Below are 15,383 nucleotides of genomic sequence, written 5' to 3'. Positions count from 1 at the left end.
TTATGAGGGACTCAAGGACTTCTAGGAGAAAAAAAAGAAAGGGAGGGCCAACACACACAGAGTTGGCAAAAATGTTTAGTTGGCGGACAGGCTAAGCCCCCTTCTTTTGACGGCTGACCACTCCTCAGCTCTTGAGCTTCAAGAGCAGATTGGGTCTACAGTATACCGCGTGGTGGAACGTGCAGTAGAGGACTCATAGTTTGATGATACACCTGAACGACTCCAATACGATAGCATTATGACGTCCTATCATTCCATGATCATGCACCGATATCTTCATGAAGTTCCTCCGCATCCCTTAGTCATCTACGAAATATTGTGGACTATGACGTACTCATGCTTCTTACCAACCACTTAGTCCTCGATCTGCTGACGTTCCCTACTATCCTCATTCCCACGTGATCTGCTTGTTCTGTCTATTCATGAGGCATCATTTGTAGTATATGTCTCTATACCACAGTGGATATTACGCACCAGAGCCAGTAGCTCACTAGGACGTAACGCAACACGATGACTGCCTTTCGACACGCAAAGATCGTGATTAAACAGCACGCCTGTTTATCATTCTCGGTGTCTCTTTCCCATTGCAACCTTTGCGAGGCCATTGTTATCGTGCACAGGTGCCAAGGTCGGCCCACCCATGCTTTTCATTGCACCGCCGCCGGTATCGGCCCACTGAAAGCTTTCTGTCGATATCACCAAAAATACCGGTGACTGCACGGTACAACTCTATCGCATTAACAGAAAACAGACGGGTGGTCAGCACGGAAGTCATTACAAGGACACGCAAAAAAAAAAAAAAAAGCCATAACTTGCGATCACGAGACTCTAACAGAAAGGCATCTTTGAGTCTACTGATAGTGATTTGCGACAAGAGTGAGGTGCAAATAGTGTGAAACAATCGCGCAATCTTGAAGGCCTAGTTTCTTGATGTACTGTAAGAGGAAACGTTAAAGCGTTCATTGCTGCGTTTAAGGTCCTAGAATATATCTTACAAGCAGCGTTATGCTTGACTTGTACATGTGTCCTGCTACAAAAAAGAAAAGACTGCAATCTGCTTAATTATCGAACGTTTTAGGATAGACTTACTGCTCTATCACTACCGCTATCGGTGCTGCTTGACCCATCTGCGCATGCGCGGCATCGATAAGGTAACTCGCGCCTGCTAGGCTAGTGACAACCATGATATTGCTGTAATGCCATGTTATAGTACCTTGCGGTTTATTAGCTACAAAACCTTGTGGTTTATTATCACTTGTCTTTCTACGGCTTCCATCTCTCGATTTGATCGAATATGCAACTCTGAGCGCACGAAGACCCAGCGAAACGCTCTGCCCCCGCGTCTGAAGCGGCTGCCCGAAATCTGCTTTGTCCAGGAACAAATGCCACACAAGGGAAATTGCTTAGAAATACCGTGACACGGACAGAACAGTCATGTTGAGTGACCCGCGGAACTTCACGAAGTTCCGTGGGTCACTTTTGCAGTTTCTTTACGAAGAAGGCTTGCAACTCATTTGTTTAACTATAACATAGATGCCACGTGGTAACCACTTGTAGTCACGTGTACGCGTTCATTCTTTTCCTCTTTCCATTTCCCCTTTCCCTTGCTCCCAGTGTGGGGTAGCGAACCAGACGCTCCTCTGGCTGACCACGCCACCTTTCCTATCCTATCCTTGTTCTCCCTCGCGCGGAAAAAAAAGAACACTGCAAGGCTCTAAAGCCCCTTAAACTTCGTAACGTAGTGCCACGCTTTGAAGAATGCCGCCTCCTCCTCGCGCGCTCTGGTCGAGGTCGACGCCGCGTCGCTATTGGCCTAATAGCATCACGTGGGCCCTGGCACCGTGCATCAGCGCCATTTTCGCTTGACAAGTGTCTACGAAGTGGCGAGGAGCGCATGTGGGCACCGTTGCTACGCTCGAGCAGTGTAGGCGGCGCCACGGTCGAGGAGGGAGCGTGAAAGCGAGGAGAAACGAGAAGGAGGGATGGCGGAGGAGGAGTGTGTCACTACTTTGCGAAGTTTAAAGGGTTTTACAAGGCTCAATTCAGCAGCGCTCCCTCTCAGGTGGAAGGAGTGCACGCGTACCTTGACGTACGTCCTCTCGGTGTCGACCAGCTCGAGGACGACCTTGCGCAACCTCTCCACGTCAGACATATGCTTGCTCGCCTGGCCGATCGAGGCGGCTCCGGGCACCGCGCCGGCAGCCGCCACCAGCGGTGGCTGCCCCGACACGGGTTGCTGGGCTGCCGCGGCCGCCGCCGCCGCGACCGCAGGCAGCCCGCCGGCCAGGCTGGACCGCCTCCGCTCCACGGGCACGCGGCAGTACTCGGTCACCTGCTCGGCGGTCTGCGGTTTCCCCGGCCGGGTTTTCGGGTGAGGGCTATGTGGTGGGCTCGGGGCACGAGGACATGGGGTATACGAGCACATGCACCGCAGTGGCGGGACGGAACGTCTCTGACGTATACGGCGGCACAAGTTTCTGTTCAGAGCGCTGGACTACGGTGCAAAGAGGGAGTAACCACGGAGCAGCGCTGACAGGTTCGTCCGCATGACTTCCGCTAGTAACGAACATTGCCTCTCGAACCGGCCATCAACACACATATATAGATTTAATTGCACCGCAGCGTATTAATTCGGCGCTCCAGGCAAACGTGTGGACACCTGTGGAGAAGACTCATTCACTGCTGCGTAAAACGCACGCGTCGTCAGTTCCGGTAGGGTGCCTTAATGCGCGAGCTTAGAAGCACGAACACCCTATTTCAGGTGCAGGCGGGGCGGCCGGACGCGGTGCTCTAGATAGTGCACCAATGTGTACGAGCACTCACGTCGTGTGTACACCTCGAAAAAAAAAAAAGACCGAACACTTTGAGCCCATCTTGAATACATAATATAATCGTCACGTCTACACCTACCTTCGGGCGTTTTCTTTATCGCGCGGCACTTACTACTTTCCTGTCCGGAACGCGTGTGACTCAGACACGCGCGTACCGTTCACAACCTGAATGTAACGGAATCGCAGCGTCAAAGGACATGCATGCCGGATAGATGTCGATTATAATAGGGAGCAATATAAGGTCCCAAAAGGTGAATTTTTTAAAAGGAATGCAAGACTGCGGAAATTGCTGATTGAGAGTGGCGACGCTAATTCACCAGCGCATTCGTTCTACCCGCGCTCTGCGCAACAGCGAACGGGTGAAATCTGGAAGGGTCTGTGCTTTCTGTTCCAGAGCACCACATATATGCACAGTTTCTCCTGTTATACCAGGAGTTGCATGCAGGTGGCAGCCATCTTCCAGCGGGGAGTGCGGGACAAGATGGCCGAACGAACTGACGCGATCGAGAGTACACTGTAAAACAAAATTACACCCTTTGCGTTGTATCTTGCCACACGACAATAAACGTCATCTGTCGTGTCTGCATTTCCTTTTTTTTTTTAGCGCTGCGAGCCCGGAACTTCCCAGTAACACACACAGAGTGTTTAAGACTGTTAAAACGGTTGCACCCTTTGCGGTGTATATTTGTCCCACAACGATAATCGTCATCTGCGTTGCTTGCATTTCCTTTCTTGAAAACTCGGCGCTCGCTACTTTCCTGTCGAGAATGCTCCGTCACACTGATAACGCTCATGCCGTTCCTGACTGGGAAGTACCGGGCTCGCAGCGTTAAAGAAGGGAAACGCGGGCAAGACAGATAACGATTATCGTTGTGGGACAAGATACGCCCCAAAGGATGTAAATTTTTCTAATAGTGTACACTCTTAAGAAAAATTAACCCTTTGGGTTGTATCTCGCCACACAACGATAATCGTCATCTGCCTTGTCCGCACTTCGTTTCTTTAACACTGCGAGCCCGGTACTGCCAAGACACGAACGGCATGCGCGTTATCAGCTGAAGTGAATGTGCGTATTATCATCCGGGAGCTGCGCACAGTGGTAATCGCCTTTCACCTCGTGGAAAGAGGGAAACACGAAGGCGGCTTCATTTAAGTCACCATTCTATGCGCCAGAAAAGGGACTGCGCTTCGCGGTCCCGCGAGCGTAATGAGGCGAACTTCACGAATAATTGCACGGTAGTTATCTAAATCTACATGACCATATTTATGTTTACAGACACAGAATTAGACTTTCATGACGGTTCCTTTCAACGGTTCTATTAAATATGTGCCGTAAAGTGCAAAATTATTAGAAGCCGATTGACGTAATTTGTTTAGGTAGCGACTGAATTGCTTTGCTCTATATTTTTTTATTTTTTGCAAATATTCAATGCCAGGGCAGGCAATTTATTTATCCGCAAGGACGTAATTCGAGTACATGTTGTAGGCTTTAAGAAAACTTTCGAAGCAAAAAAAAAAAAAAAACACTGTACATGTCTTCTTTCACAGTGCACGTGCTTATTACCCACGATACGTACTGTATTGCGATTCACAGAAACACGTCGCACGGTTCGATCGGTGGCGAGTAAAAAGTGAACAGCCACGGTGTTCGTCAATGGGAAGCGTCAGTCTATTCGGTATATATACCGCCCTATATCGTGTTGAGCGAAACACTCTCAAGTGACCCGAAAGAGGAGGCAGAGCGCGTACCTTTTTACAAGAGTCCTCGATGACCTTGAGCAAGCTTTCTATCTGATCGCAAGAGAGGCCCGACTGGTCCTGCGGTGGCACCGGCGACGGCGTGGGCCGGCCCGATGTGTCCGGAGATCGCTCTTGGGAGCCTGCGCGAACAACGGGACAGAACAGCTGTCGGGCGACGACGTCCGCTACGCGCCGAGATATGCGTCACCGTGAAAACGACGGCAGCACGCTGCACGCGTTAGGACAAATATATATATAGCACTTTTATATATGCGGCCTAAGCAGTTTTCCCATGTACGAAGTATAAGTGTCCCGGTGCTTCCTCCAAATCTGACGCAGAGGCAAGAGCAATGTTGGTTTTTACCGAAATAGTTGTTAAACGCCAGGTGGGTGGCATCTCTCTCGCGCTGATTCACCACTCGTAAAGTTGTTAAGGCGAATCTTCTGGCCCATGAGCGGCGCCATCGTCCCCCCCCCCCCCCCCCCCCCTACAAATGCGAATAAAACTCGTCTTGCATTTCATGTGCTTTCATGTAAAACAAACGCTGCTGCTCAAGTTCTATATATAAAAAAAATAAATTATGTGGCTTTACGCGTCAGAACTGCAACCTGGTAATGAGGCAAGCCGTAGTGGAGGACTGAGGGTTAAGCTTGTGCACCTGGGGTTATTTACCAAGCACCCAAGTTTTACAGGAGATCGTGTTATGTCAATACTCGCGGAGCGATTTTGCTATTGATGTTGACGGCGGCCCTTGATCTATAATGCCGATTCTGTTCTTTTCTGCTTGCGACGACAATGTTGAACAAGTCCGCTGTGAGCGTCTTTCTCTCGAGGTTCAGATACTTCCTCTCCCGTAATAACAAAAGGCGGCTAGACAAACAACCGTTCACAGTAGGATATTTTCCTGTGACCCTGGCTACGTATGTCGTCAACGTACAAAGCTAGTGCAGGTCATACAGGTGGCATCGATGAGCGCTCTCGTTATCTCGGAGGCCATGGTGCAGACAGTCCCGAAACGCTTGAGGAACACGCACGTGTGAATGTGCGCGAAATAACTCTTTGTCGTTCTCCGTTCTCCTCAACATTAAAAAGCCTCTTTGCCCTTTGCAGGGTAGTAAATCGGATGCAATCCTGAATAGAACTGCGTTCCTTCTGTTAATTCTGACGTTCGTCACCGTATCGTAAGCGGCTGTAGTCTGCGACAAGCTAAGAAAGCAGTGACAAGTACACCACTGTCCAACTCTAAGATAATTCGTATCTACGCGACAATCAGATGGTGGATGTTTTCTTGTGCGATCGCTCTATCAGTTAGATAGTAGCGCGATCAATGGTGCATGGTCCCCGGGTTCGATGCCACGGCAAGTTTTCCTTCAACTGCGGAGCCTTCTTCCTCAGAAACTCGCATGGGTCTCTTTTCTACCATTGTGGTAAACTCTCGGGTGAATGACAATACTCAACCCTTTCACACGCCAGCAAATTACATTCGATCGCATCCGTGACGTCGTGACCAGCGGAGGTGAACATCTCTAAACGTCGGCGACCCTCAGGAACTGGTGGGGGGGGGGGGGGAGGAAAGAGAAAAGTAGAAGGCAGGGAGGTTAACCAGAATAACGTCCGGTTGGCTACCCTACACCGGGGGAATGGGAAAGGGGAAGACAAAGATCACAGGGAGAGAGAGGAAGGAAGGAAAGAAGGTGGGCAAACGCAGAACCGTTATGTGGGCGGAGCTTGCGACGAATCCCATAGGTTAAAATAAATTATGGGGTTTTACGTGCCAAAACCACTTTCTGATTATGAGGCACGCCGTAGTGGAGGACTCCGGAAATTTCGACCACCTGGGGTTCTTTAACGTGCACCTAAATCTAAGTACACGGGTGTTTTCGCATTTCGCCTCCATCGAAATGCGGCCGCCGTGGCCGGTATCCCATAGGTTATCACAGAAAAAAAAGATCAATGCAAGCGGAACCTTCTCTACGCAAGTATGCCCGAACAGAATCGCGGCAGCGGGAGGGAGCGGCGCCGAGCTGCTCACCCCAGATGGGCGAGGGCACGATGAGCTTCCCGATCATCTCGTCGCTGAGCACGCTGTCGCTGGGCGGCGGCGGGCAGACCAGGGATTCGATGTAGTCGTCCGTGGTGCGCATGGCGCTCGCCAAGTCCGGCGGCTCGGTGCGCGACGAGCGCATCATCATGCAGAGCGAGAGCTCCTCCTGCAGCACGCACTCGATGTACATCATGTCCAGGTCGCTCACGATGGCCCCGTTGATCACCATGATCTCGTCGCCCTTCATGAGCCCTGCGGGTTCGCACAGAACGCGCGCTCCAACGTCTGATGTACCGCGCAAGGGGAGCGTGTGCTGCGAATAACTTACACTCTAAAAAAAGTTTACGCCCTTTGGGTTGCACCTTGGCACACAACGATAAGCGTCATCTGTCTTGACCGCATTTCCTTTCTTTGACGCTGCGAGCCCGGTATTTCCCAGTAAAGAACGGCATGCGCCTTATCAGTATGACACAGCATTGCCGACAGGAAAGTAGCGGGCGCGGCGTTTTCAAGAAAGGAAACGCAAGCACGGCAGATGACGATTATTGTTGTGTGGCGGATATACACACCAAAGGGTGTAAACTTTTTTAAGAGTGTACACCATTAAAAATCAATAAAAGTGTCTATAATAAAAAAATTGTCTATAACTCGTACCCGCACAACCAAAAGGGCGTAAGGGTATGAGTTACACCCAGGAGAGTGTAACTCCACACAAGGCGCAACTTACCCACAAAAGGGTCTCGTACACGTACACCCGAAAGAGTGTTAGTGTATAAGTTACACCCAAGAGGATGTAACTCAACCAGAATGTTCTTACTCACGAAAGGGTGTAACTCACATCCCTACACCCAAAAGGGTGCAATGATGTGAGTTGTAGACAAAATTGCACCCATAATCAATTTAAACGGTGTACATTATTACGATAGAGGGTTTAAGTTAGCACGGTAAAGACGCACTATTAGTCGAGACGTGCAAAGCTGGAAGCGACACTGATGCGAAATACCGAAACTACCGTGCATGTTACGTGTGGCTTCCTAACACGTCACAGATTTCAACAGCTGCTGCTCTAGACCATACTGTATGTCGGATTGGTAATGCCTTCTAAAGTAGCCAGAAGTCTTGTCGCGGCCACTTTGAGAAGTTCTTCGCGGACATATAAGATGGTCCAAATACGAAAAAAAAAAAATTTGAAATCAGTGACGTCACACTGGCGCGCGATTATTTCCCCCAGTTTGGGCGGGAAATTAAAGAAACAATACTTGATTTTCTCCACTGATAACAAATATTTTTTTGAAGGAACGGATAACTGCATAAACTGATCCAGTGTCGTATTTTAGTGTCCGTACCGTCTTCGTCCCATCCAATGCGAAGGTTCTAAACGTTTCGACACCCCGAGTCGTTTGTACGATGACAGGCAAAACTGCATATCGAATGAAAGGTTTTTGCCGATCTTCAGGTGAACGTCTGCAGGCCGTCAACGCGCCGACGGAGAGTTGCTAACAGCGTCAGTCGCTTTATTAGAGGTTGGATTGCTCAACATTTTGACGAGACACACAGAAGAGTGTTTCTCTTCTGCGCGTCTCGTCAAAATGTTGCGCAATCCAACCTCTAGTATGCTATACCAACACGCTCAGTCTTCAACCTTGGCAAGTGAGTCACTCACCCTGTTGATGTGCCAGACTTCCTTCCTCCACCCTACTGACGTACACGCAGAGTTCGTCCTGGTGATCTGTGTTCTCCACCAACTCCGCTTCGACGCTGAAACCGAACAACTGGTCCAGGGAACTCCGGGAAAGCCCCACTTGGTATAGCACCTTGGCGCAGACCTCTAGGCTCTCGAAGCTCTGCGAAAGACGAACATCGTATCCTCAATTAGATAAAAGACTGCCTAAGGCACCGAGATCACTTTTAAAAAAAAGTAATCTCGAAATTTTACTTCATATCAAGGAGTCACTCTGGGTCCAAAACAAAGCTACCTCTAGGTATCCGTGTTCGCTTGTCTTTCAAGCCCAATGAGAGCCGCAATGACGTGTCACTCATTAAACGCGCTTACATGTACTGCCGAATTAAATTCTTTTGTAAACATTGTACCACAGACGCCTTCTAATATACGCTTTTTTTTTTTTTGCGGAACACAGAACTGTTTAAAAGCCGTGTGTGGCAGATAGGGTAATTGTAGCCCTTGAGATAGATTACTCGAATGGGCGGACATTACTGGCACGAAAAATAGAAATGAAAGCTGTATTAATCACCAAAAATCACAAGCAAAATATTGGATTGATCATTCTACGGCACACACTGCAATTAACGAAATGTAGCCTGTGAGTTTGGAAGGCATATCCAGTTGGAACGACTTCGAACGATCGCACGGGTTTCGTTAATATGCGCCATGAAACTTGCGCTAAAAACGCGCTAGCTATTATTCCACTTTATCTTTTTTTTTTTTTGTCAAACTACCGTTTTAACCATTGGAGCACCAAAGTAAACGCGACGCTTGTATATTTCGTCGCAAATCTCGTAACTGGCGTCATCCTTACTGCGTGACTGAGCGATATTTCTGCGAACTCCATGTAGCAGTTCTCAGTCTCAGACAGTTCCTTCTTCTATCCCCTCTTCCTTTTTCTTGCTTTTCGTTTGCATTTCGTGCACATTTTTCCTTTCCCCATTAAAGGGTAGCTAACCAGAGATATCCTGTGGTTAACCATCTTGAATTTTGTTAGCGCTCAACCCAACGCTACATTCGCCATGTACACATAACCTTGGAGAACAAGGTATCTCACGGCTGTCCTAGAGCTTGATTGTACTGAAATTAACGGGCCACAACCAGCACTCACCAGGTTGTCAAAAATCTCGGTTCGCGCCGCCACGTAGCAGTCGTCCGAGTCTTTCCTCCTACGGAAGCGCAGGAAGTGGTCGTTGGGCGACAACTGCCTTCGGCTGCAGGCCACCCAGAGCACTTCTTCGACGGTCATGTTGTCCCGAACTCCCACTATAACGGCCTGTCAGAGAGACACGTGCAACGGTAACAACGACGAATTAAGGAAGGAGCTACGAATCCTTTTCCGGATAACCGCTGTAATAAACTATCGACGGCTTACTTGATTATCTGGCAGGTTGATCTTGACGCTTTTTTCCCCTAAGGCAGGTAGGTCTAGGCTGCTTTGTAGTGACGACGAAGGCATGCTTAGAAGTCTTCTGGAACAAACGGGCAAGGCATAAGCACAGAGGAAAAGAGTTCGTCGACTCTCGTAGTAAGCTCGTAGTCAGCGCATCGTGGCCGCCGCTATCATTGTAAGTTTAGCGTCGCTTTGCTTTCTGGCCACAAAGCTAGCCTATTAAAAGTTCCCTACTTCATCCAATTCCTTCTGAGGTGTCCCTGTTTCTTTACTGCCCCTACACTGCAAGAATACAGTACGCTACTTGAAGGCACTTCTGAGAACAGTCTGGCGCAACTCACTTGGAGCTGTTGGACCTGGAAAGTGCAGCGCGCGACCTCCGCTTGGTGGCGCCCCGGCCCGAGAGCAGGTTTGTGAGCAGCGATGGGCTGCGCGCGCAGATGTACGCGTGGAACGAGGAGACGGTGAACACGCCTAGCTTGTTCAGCGTCGCCTTGGTCGCCTTGGACACATGCGTAAGCAGGTTCTGCGGAACACAGCGGGCCCCCGTCATATGGCTCAGAAGAAAGGCAACAAGGTCAATGGACGAAAACATTCTCTCTCGAAAACGGCAACTTCTATTACGGTACTTTTGCATGTTGTGTGTCCTTTCTTCGTTCGACGTCCCGTCTTCAATTGTGCGCGCAAAAGTGTAATAAGAAACTTTGGAACGAGTCGTCTCGCTTATTCTAACTTTGCTCCGTATTAGAGAGCTTTATTTTATCTAAACCCGTTTTACACTTCCCACAATACCTTGCTACCGGTGACGTGCTTGGCAGGATGGGTGGATGAATGAATGGATGGTATGAGTAGCAGCAACGCTAAAAGCGCCATCTTGTGAAGATTCGTCTAACGACAGTGCGTTACTAAGGTTTTAGTGTTCTACGTGCATTCTCTTCGAAAATAAAGAAACGCACTGCATGTTGACGATTATGTAGCTCCCGAGGCATTACACCAACAGCTTTATAGAACGTGATTGGTCACTGCTATAACAGCTCGGTGTCCTCTCTGGTTGGACTACACGCCACAACAAGGCGCCACCGACACGTCTGCTCGTGTCTACGTCGTCTAAAGGCGACCCGCTATTTCATGCACGTGAAGACAAGCTAGTGATCGCCATTCTGCGCGCACGCACCTTTGGGTTAGGGAGTTCGGAGACCTGTAGCGAGGCCATGTAGCAGCGCAGACGGAACTGCTCACAGTGTAGCCTCTCCAGGTTCTCCTCCCACTGGCCGATCTGGTCCGACAGAGTCTGCCGGGACTCCTGGTCCACCACAACGGTCAGCTGTAGCTCGGCCATGTGCTTCAGCTTCGCGTCCTGCGAGTCGGAGAGCGGGCAAGCCACGCCAGAGTGGCGCGTAACTGAACGTGACACGCGCGCTCAGAGACGTGGACTCGTGGTTCTCCATTATGGTGCCTTCTAAAAACCGCAGTAGTAAATGGTTCGCCGCACTAGTGGCATTCTGCAGCGCAGCTTTCAGTGACAAAACATATGATTTAAGCAGTGTAAAGATGGCAAATGGTGAGTTTCGACCTAACCTTCACCAGATGCGGTATGGAACAAACATTCTGTCAAGTACGTACGGAAAATTGGTCGTCATGGCTCAACCTGGGTCGCAAGCTGTCATTGTAGATCTCGCACCTTTCTTTCCTTTTCTTTATTCCTTCTTTGCTGGCCTTTCTGAGAAGGGCCTAATGGCGTGACAGTAAAATGAGACTTAAGAGGAAGCTTTAGCTCGGGCCCAACTCCGACGCGGCCTATTCAAATACATGTAAAAACGCAAAAACGTTTTTCTGAGATAAACCCTGGACCGATTTTAATGAAATTTGTTGCATTTGAGAGATAAAGTTGAATTCTAGTGACTGTTGGAAGCGGAATTTTGATTTAGGGCTTGAATTTTGTTAAAAAGATTTTCAAAAATTCAGAAGTTTGAAAAAAATAGAAGCACGAAGTTTACAAACTAATAGCTCTGCATCAAAAACAGATATCGCGATTCTGTAAACGTCATCCATTAGACCATTCAAAGCGGACAAATTTGATATGTCATTTTACATCTTACGTGAATTTGTTACGTTATTTACAAGGGTTTTGCAAAAGTTGTAATAACACATTGACACATTTTTTGAGGTTCATGTGTAACATATCAATTTTGTCCGCTTTAGATGTGCTATCAGATACAATTCACAGAATTGCTACATCATTTTTTCTTGCTGGGTTACGGAGTTGTAAACTTGATAGTTTCGTTTTCTGAAAATTTGCGATTTTTGCCAATTTTTTATTAAAAAATGACAACCTAAATCGAAAATTCGAAACCGACAGTCACTAGATTTTAAGTTTTTCTTTTAAATGCAGCAAACCCCGTCAAATTTGGTGCAGTGGTTGCCGAGAAAAACGAATTCTCCTTTTACATGTATTTAGATAGGAGCACCCGAGCTAAAGCTTCCTCTTAAGTCCAATCACGCTTCACCAACGAGCCACACATTCCTCTTTCTCTCGCTCGTTACGGGAGGGAGACATCAGAAACCTGCCATTGCAGCTTATAACCTAGATGAACTGATTTGCCTTTGCTTGTCACTAAACCTACATATAAACCCCACAGCCCCAATGATAGCGCTGGGGGAAGAGGGTACGTAATAGCATTGAGAAACTGCGCCCCACTAACCGACTCAATTTCTTTCTCTAGCCTGAAGATCTCCTCCTGTAGCAGGTGTAGCGTCCCAGTGCGACCTCGATGCCTGGCGAAGGCCGCGGCACAGGCAGAGTGGATGCTGTTGATCCAGTTCTCCAGCTCCACTTGGCACGGCGCCTGCACACATGAACAGGGTAACGCATCAGCGCACACAGTCAAGGAAGCACCTACCTCTCGTGCACGTCTACCGGCAGGCGCTCCCCTGTTTTAATGCGGCCGCGGCGTACATTTGCTCCCCTTTGCATAGTGTTTCACTGTTTTGCACTTCTTACCTCTCTTGCGTTGAGAGAGGGCTTCCCGCATTGCGCGTACGCGCAAGGTGAAACTACGTGACATCGCAGAGAAGCACAAAAACACACGCAACAAAATAAAAGGCAATAACAAGGGACACGTGACGCCTCATCGCAATGTCGAGTAATCACCAACCAGGTCGTCATCACGTCTATAGAAGCTGCAGCTATAGCGTTGCATTGGAGAACAGGGCAAGAGCCAGTTCGAAATAAAAAAGATAGAAAAAAAGCAAGTGCCACATTACAGGGGTTGAACAGACTGCCCGCGACTCTGTTTGAACTTCGCTCGCCTTTTCTGCATGAGAATACTTTAGTTACCAACGACAAAAGCAAAACCTATGGCAAAGGTGTGCAGCTCTGCATTGCCGACAGCGGCCGATAGGCGTTTACTTTTTTTCGTGATACGCTGTAGCTCTCGTGTGCGTCTTGTCTCAGGCTATGCGATGTTTTGTGCGGATAAAAAAAAATGAATTGCAAAACCGATAAGACACTTTTATTTTTCAAAGCTCGTGCGCACGTTCGCGCTGGCAAATCAGACTTGCGAGAACCCGCAAGGTGAAGTGAGTTTCGTGAAAGGTAAGAATTGCCGTCCATACGAGGGAAGCACCAATTTACTAAGGAAACGCCAATAACGGGTTTCTCGGAAAGAAGACTTCGCAGTCAAAAAAAAAAGAAAAATTCGCCCTGGTGATCGAACCCGGTACCAACGGTTTTCCAGGCGCGGCCGAACTGCTGTCTGAGCTAACCAGGAGGCAAGCACACTGCGCAGCGAATCCAAATTAAGAACAACTTTTCTGTACGCATGAACGCACTGTTGCTTGACGCACACTATAAACATAGTGGTGAAGTCACTAATTGTGCCGAAGTTAATAAAAGGCCGCTAGAAAAAAAAAAGGGGGGGGGGGTGTTCCCCCGCTCACCTGAAAGAGGTAGGCGTCGCCGAACGCCGTGCTGAGGCAGAATACGTAGTCCCTCTTGGGGTGCTCGGGCACCGGCTGCATGACTGCGCCATCGACGATGATCAGGTGTTTGGGTGTCGAGTCGATGGCCCGGCCGTCGCGGCTGTCGCACGGGTAGAAGAGTAGCGTCGTGCCCTTCAGGCACACCCAGTAGCCTTTCCAGCCACGTTTCCGAGCCAGCTCCACCTGCCAGAGGGCAACGCGTCGCGGCAAAAGTACCATGTCGCTTAGCTTATACAGCATACTGTAAACTCGAGGGATTATACAGTATACTGCATAGTCCAGGGACCGGCAATATGATGCAAATTGTGTAGTTCCTGTTGTATTTCCCCCCTTTAAGCCCTGCAAGGGCCGTAAGTTTGAATGAATGAATGAATGAATGAATGAAGAGGCAAGGCTACACAGAGCAACCAAAGAAAACGCGGGAAACAGCAAAGGTTTACGACACTGTCTGCACAGTGCCCTGCGATGTGGATTACGTCAATGACGTAGCGTAATTGTCGTTACTCTATAACTCCGTAAAAGCCGTCTCACAAGTGGTTGGGCTTCGTTGCCGCTTTGTTCCTTAAGGTTATTTGCTTGCATTCAAATAGCATTCACATTTTCGCCATGCAATCCACGTGTTCGTCCATTAAACTGCGCTGCTGTAGCAAGCACGAATCAACAGCAACTCGTCCAGCCTAAAGTCGCCTTATTTCAGCCAAATTATCTTAACTGACTTTCTGCTATCAAAACAAAAGCTGCATCACATTGCAGGAAAGCACGACAACACACAAACAACAAATGAAAGGCAAAAAAATTATGGGGCTTGACGTGCCAAAACCACTTTCTGATTATGAGGCACGCCGTAGTGGAGGACTCCGGAAATTCGGACCACCTGGGGTTTTTTAATTGTATCGCTGTCGTGCTTTAAGTGTTGCTCGACGGCCTGTTCTCGCGCATCTACTGATGGGAACTTGGGGGGAACGAAGGAGAGGGAGAATGAAGAAAGAGAGAGAGAGAGAGTGGGAACGAAAGCGGGAGAGAGAGAGAGGGGGGTCGAAGGAAGATAGAGAGAGGGGGAACGAAGAAAGAAAGAAAGAAAGAGAGAGAGGTGCAAAAGACGTGCCTGGTGTCTCCTGCGCAGTAGCCACTTCTTGACGCTGAGGAATCCGGCCTTGCGCACGGCGCCCGTGCAGTTGAAGGAGGCCGCCGCCGCCGCGCCGCCGCCGGAGCCGGCGGCGCGAGAGCCCGAACGCGGCTCGCCCGTCTCGTCCTCGTCGCTCACCGCCGTCGTCAGCGACAGCCGCTCGTCGTCGGACATCTGCGCGTTGCGGGGAGAGAGAGATAAGGGAGAGCGCGTTTCGTTTACACATCGCCCTTTCTCTCCCCTCCAACCCACCAGAACGAGAGAGAGAGCACTGGACGGCCGTGTAGCGTCGTCTTTATAAGAGACGAGTGCAGACCGTTCTACATCTGCAGCCACGATTGGTGCGCACATGAAAACGGGCACCACAAGTCACCGATTAGGATCGCTCGATCGATCGATCAATCAATCAATCAATCAATCAATCAATCAATCAATCAATCAATCAATCAATCAATCAATCAATCAATCAATCAATCAATCAATCAATCAATCAATCAATCAATCGTTATTATGAACAGAACAGTAGTGATACATAGCAGAACAT

General features: G+C 49.0%; 1 protein-coding gene across 9 annotated transcripts in view; it reads right to left on the bottom strand.

The window, feature by feature from the left end:
* Positions 1–15,383, bottom strand: part of sif (still life) — a 305,006-nt gene that overhangs the window by 20,835 nt on the left and 268,788 nt on the right. For 7 of the 9 annotated variants that reach the window (XM_050171630.2, XM_055066570.1, XM_055066572.1 and 4 more), the window contains 11 exons: positions 14,819–15,013; positions 13,672–13,896; positions 12,435–12,578; positions 10,907–11,089; positions 10,074–10,258; positions 9,715–9,811; positions 9,451–9,615; positions 8,280–8,460; positions 6,605–6,868; positions 4,581–4,711; positions 2,084–2,344 (listed from right to left, as the gene is read on the bottom strand). In XM_050171630.2, coding sequence (XP_050027587.1) covers positions 2,084–2,344; positions 4,581–4,711; positions 6,605–6,868; positions 8,280–8,460; positions 9,451–9,615; positions 9,715–9,811; positions 10,074–10,258; positions 10,907–11,089; positions 12,435–12,578; positions 13,672–13,896; positions 14,819–15,013 — 2,031 coding nt within the window. The remainder of the gene's footprint in view (positions 1–2,083; positions 2,345–4,580; positions 4,712–6,604; positions 6,869–8,279; positions 8,461–9,450; positions 9,616–9,714; positions 9,812–10,073; positions 10,259–10,906; positions 11,090–12,434; positions 12,579–13,671; positions 13,897–14,818; positions 15,014–15,383) is intronic. The other 2 variants (XM_055066567.1, XM_055066573.1) reach the window with 1 other exon arrangement.

The sequence above is a fragment of the Dermacentor andersoni genome, chromosome 6 (assembly GCF_023375885.2).
Source record: "Dermacentor andersoni chromosome 6, qqDerAnde1_hic_scaffold, whole genome shotgun sequence".
Taxonomy (NCBI): Eukaryota; Metazoa; Arthropoda; class Arachnida; order Ixodida; family Ixodidae; genus Dermacentor; species Dermacentor andersoni.
Note: the sequence above shows the minus strand (reverse complement) of the source record. Positions and strands in the feature narration are given on the sequence as shown.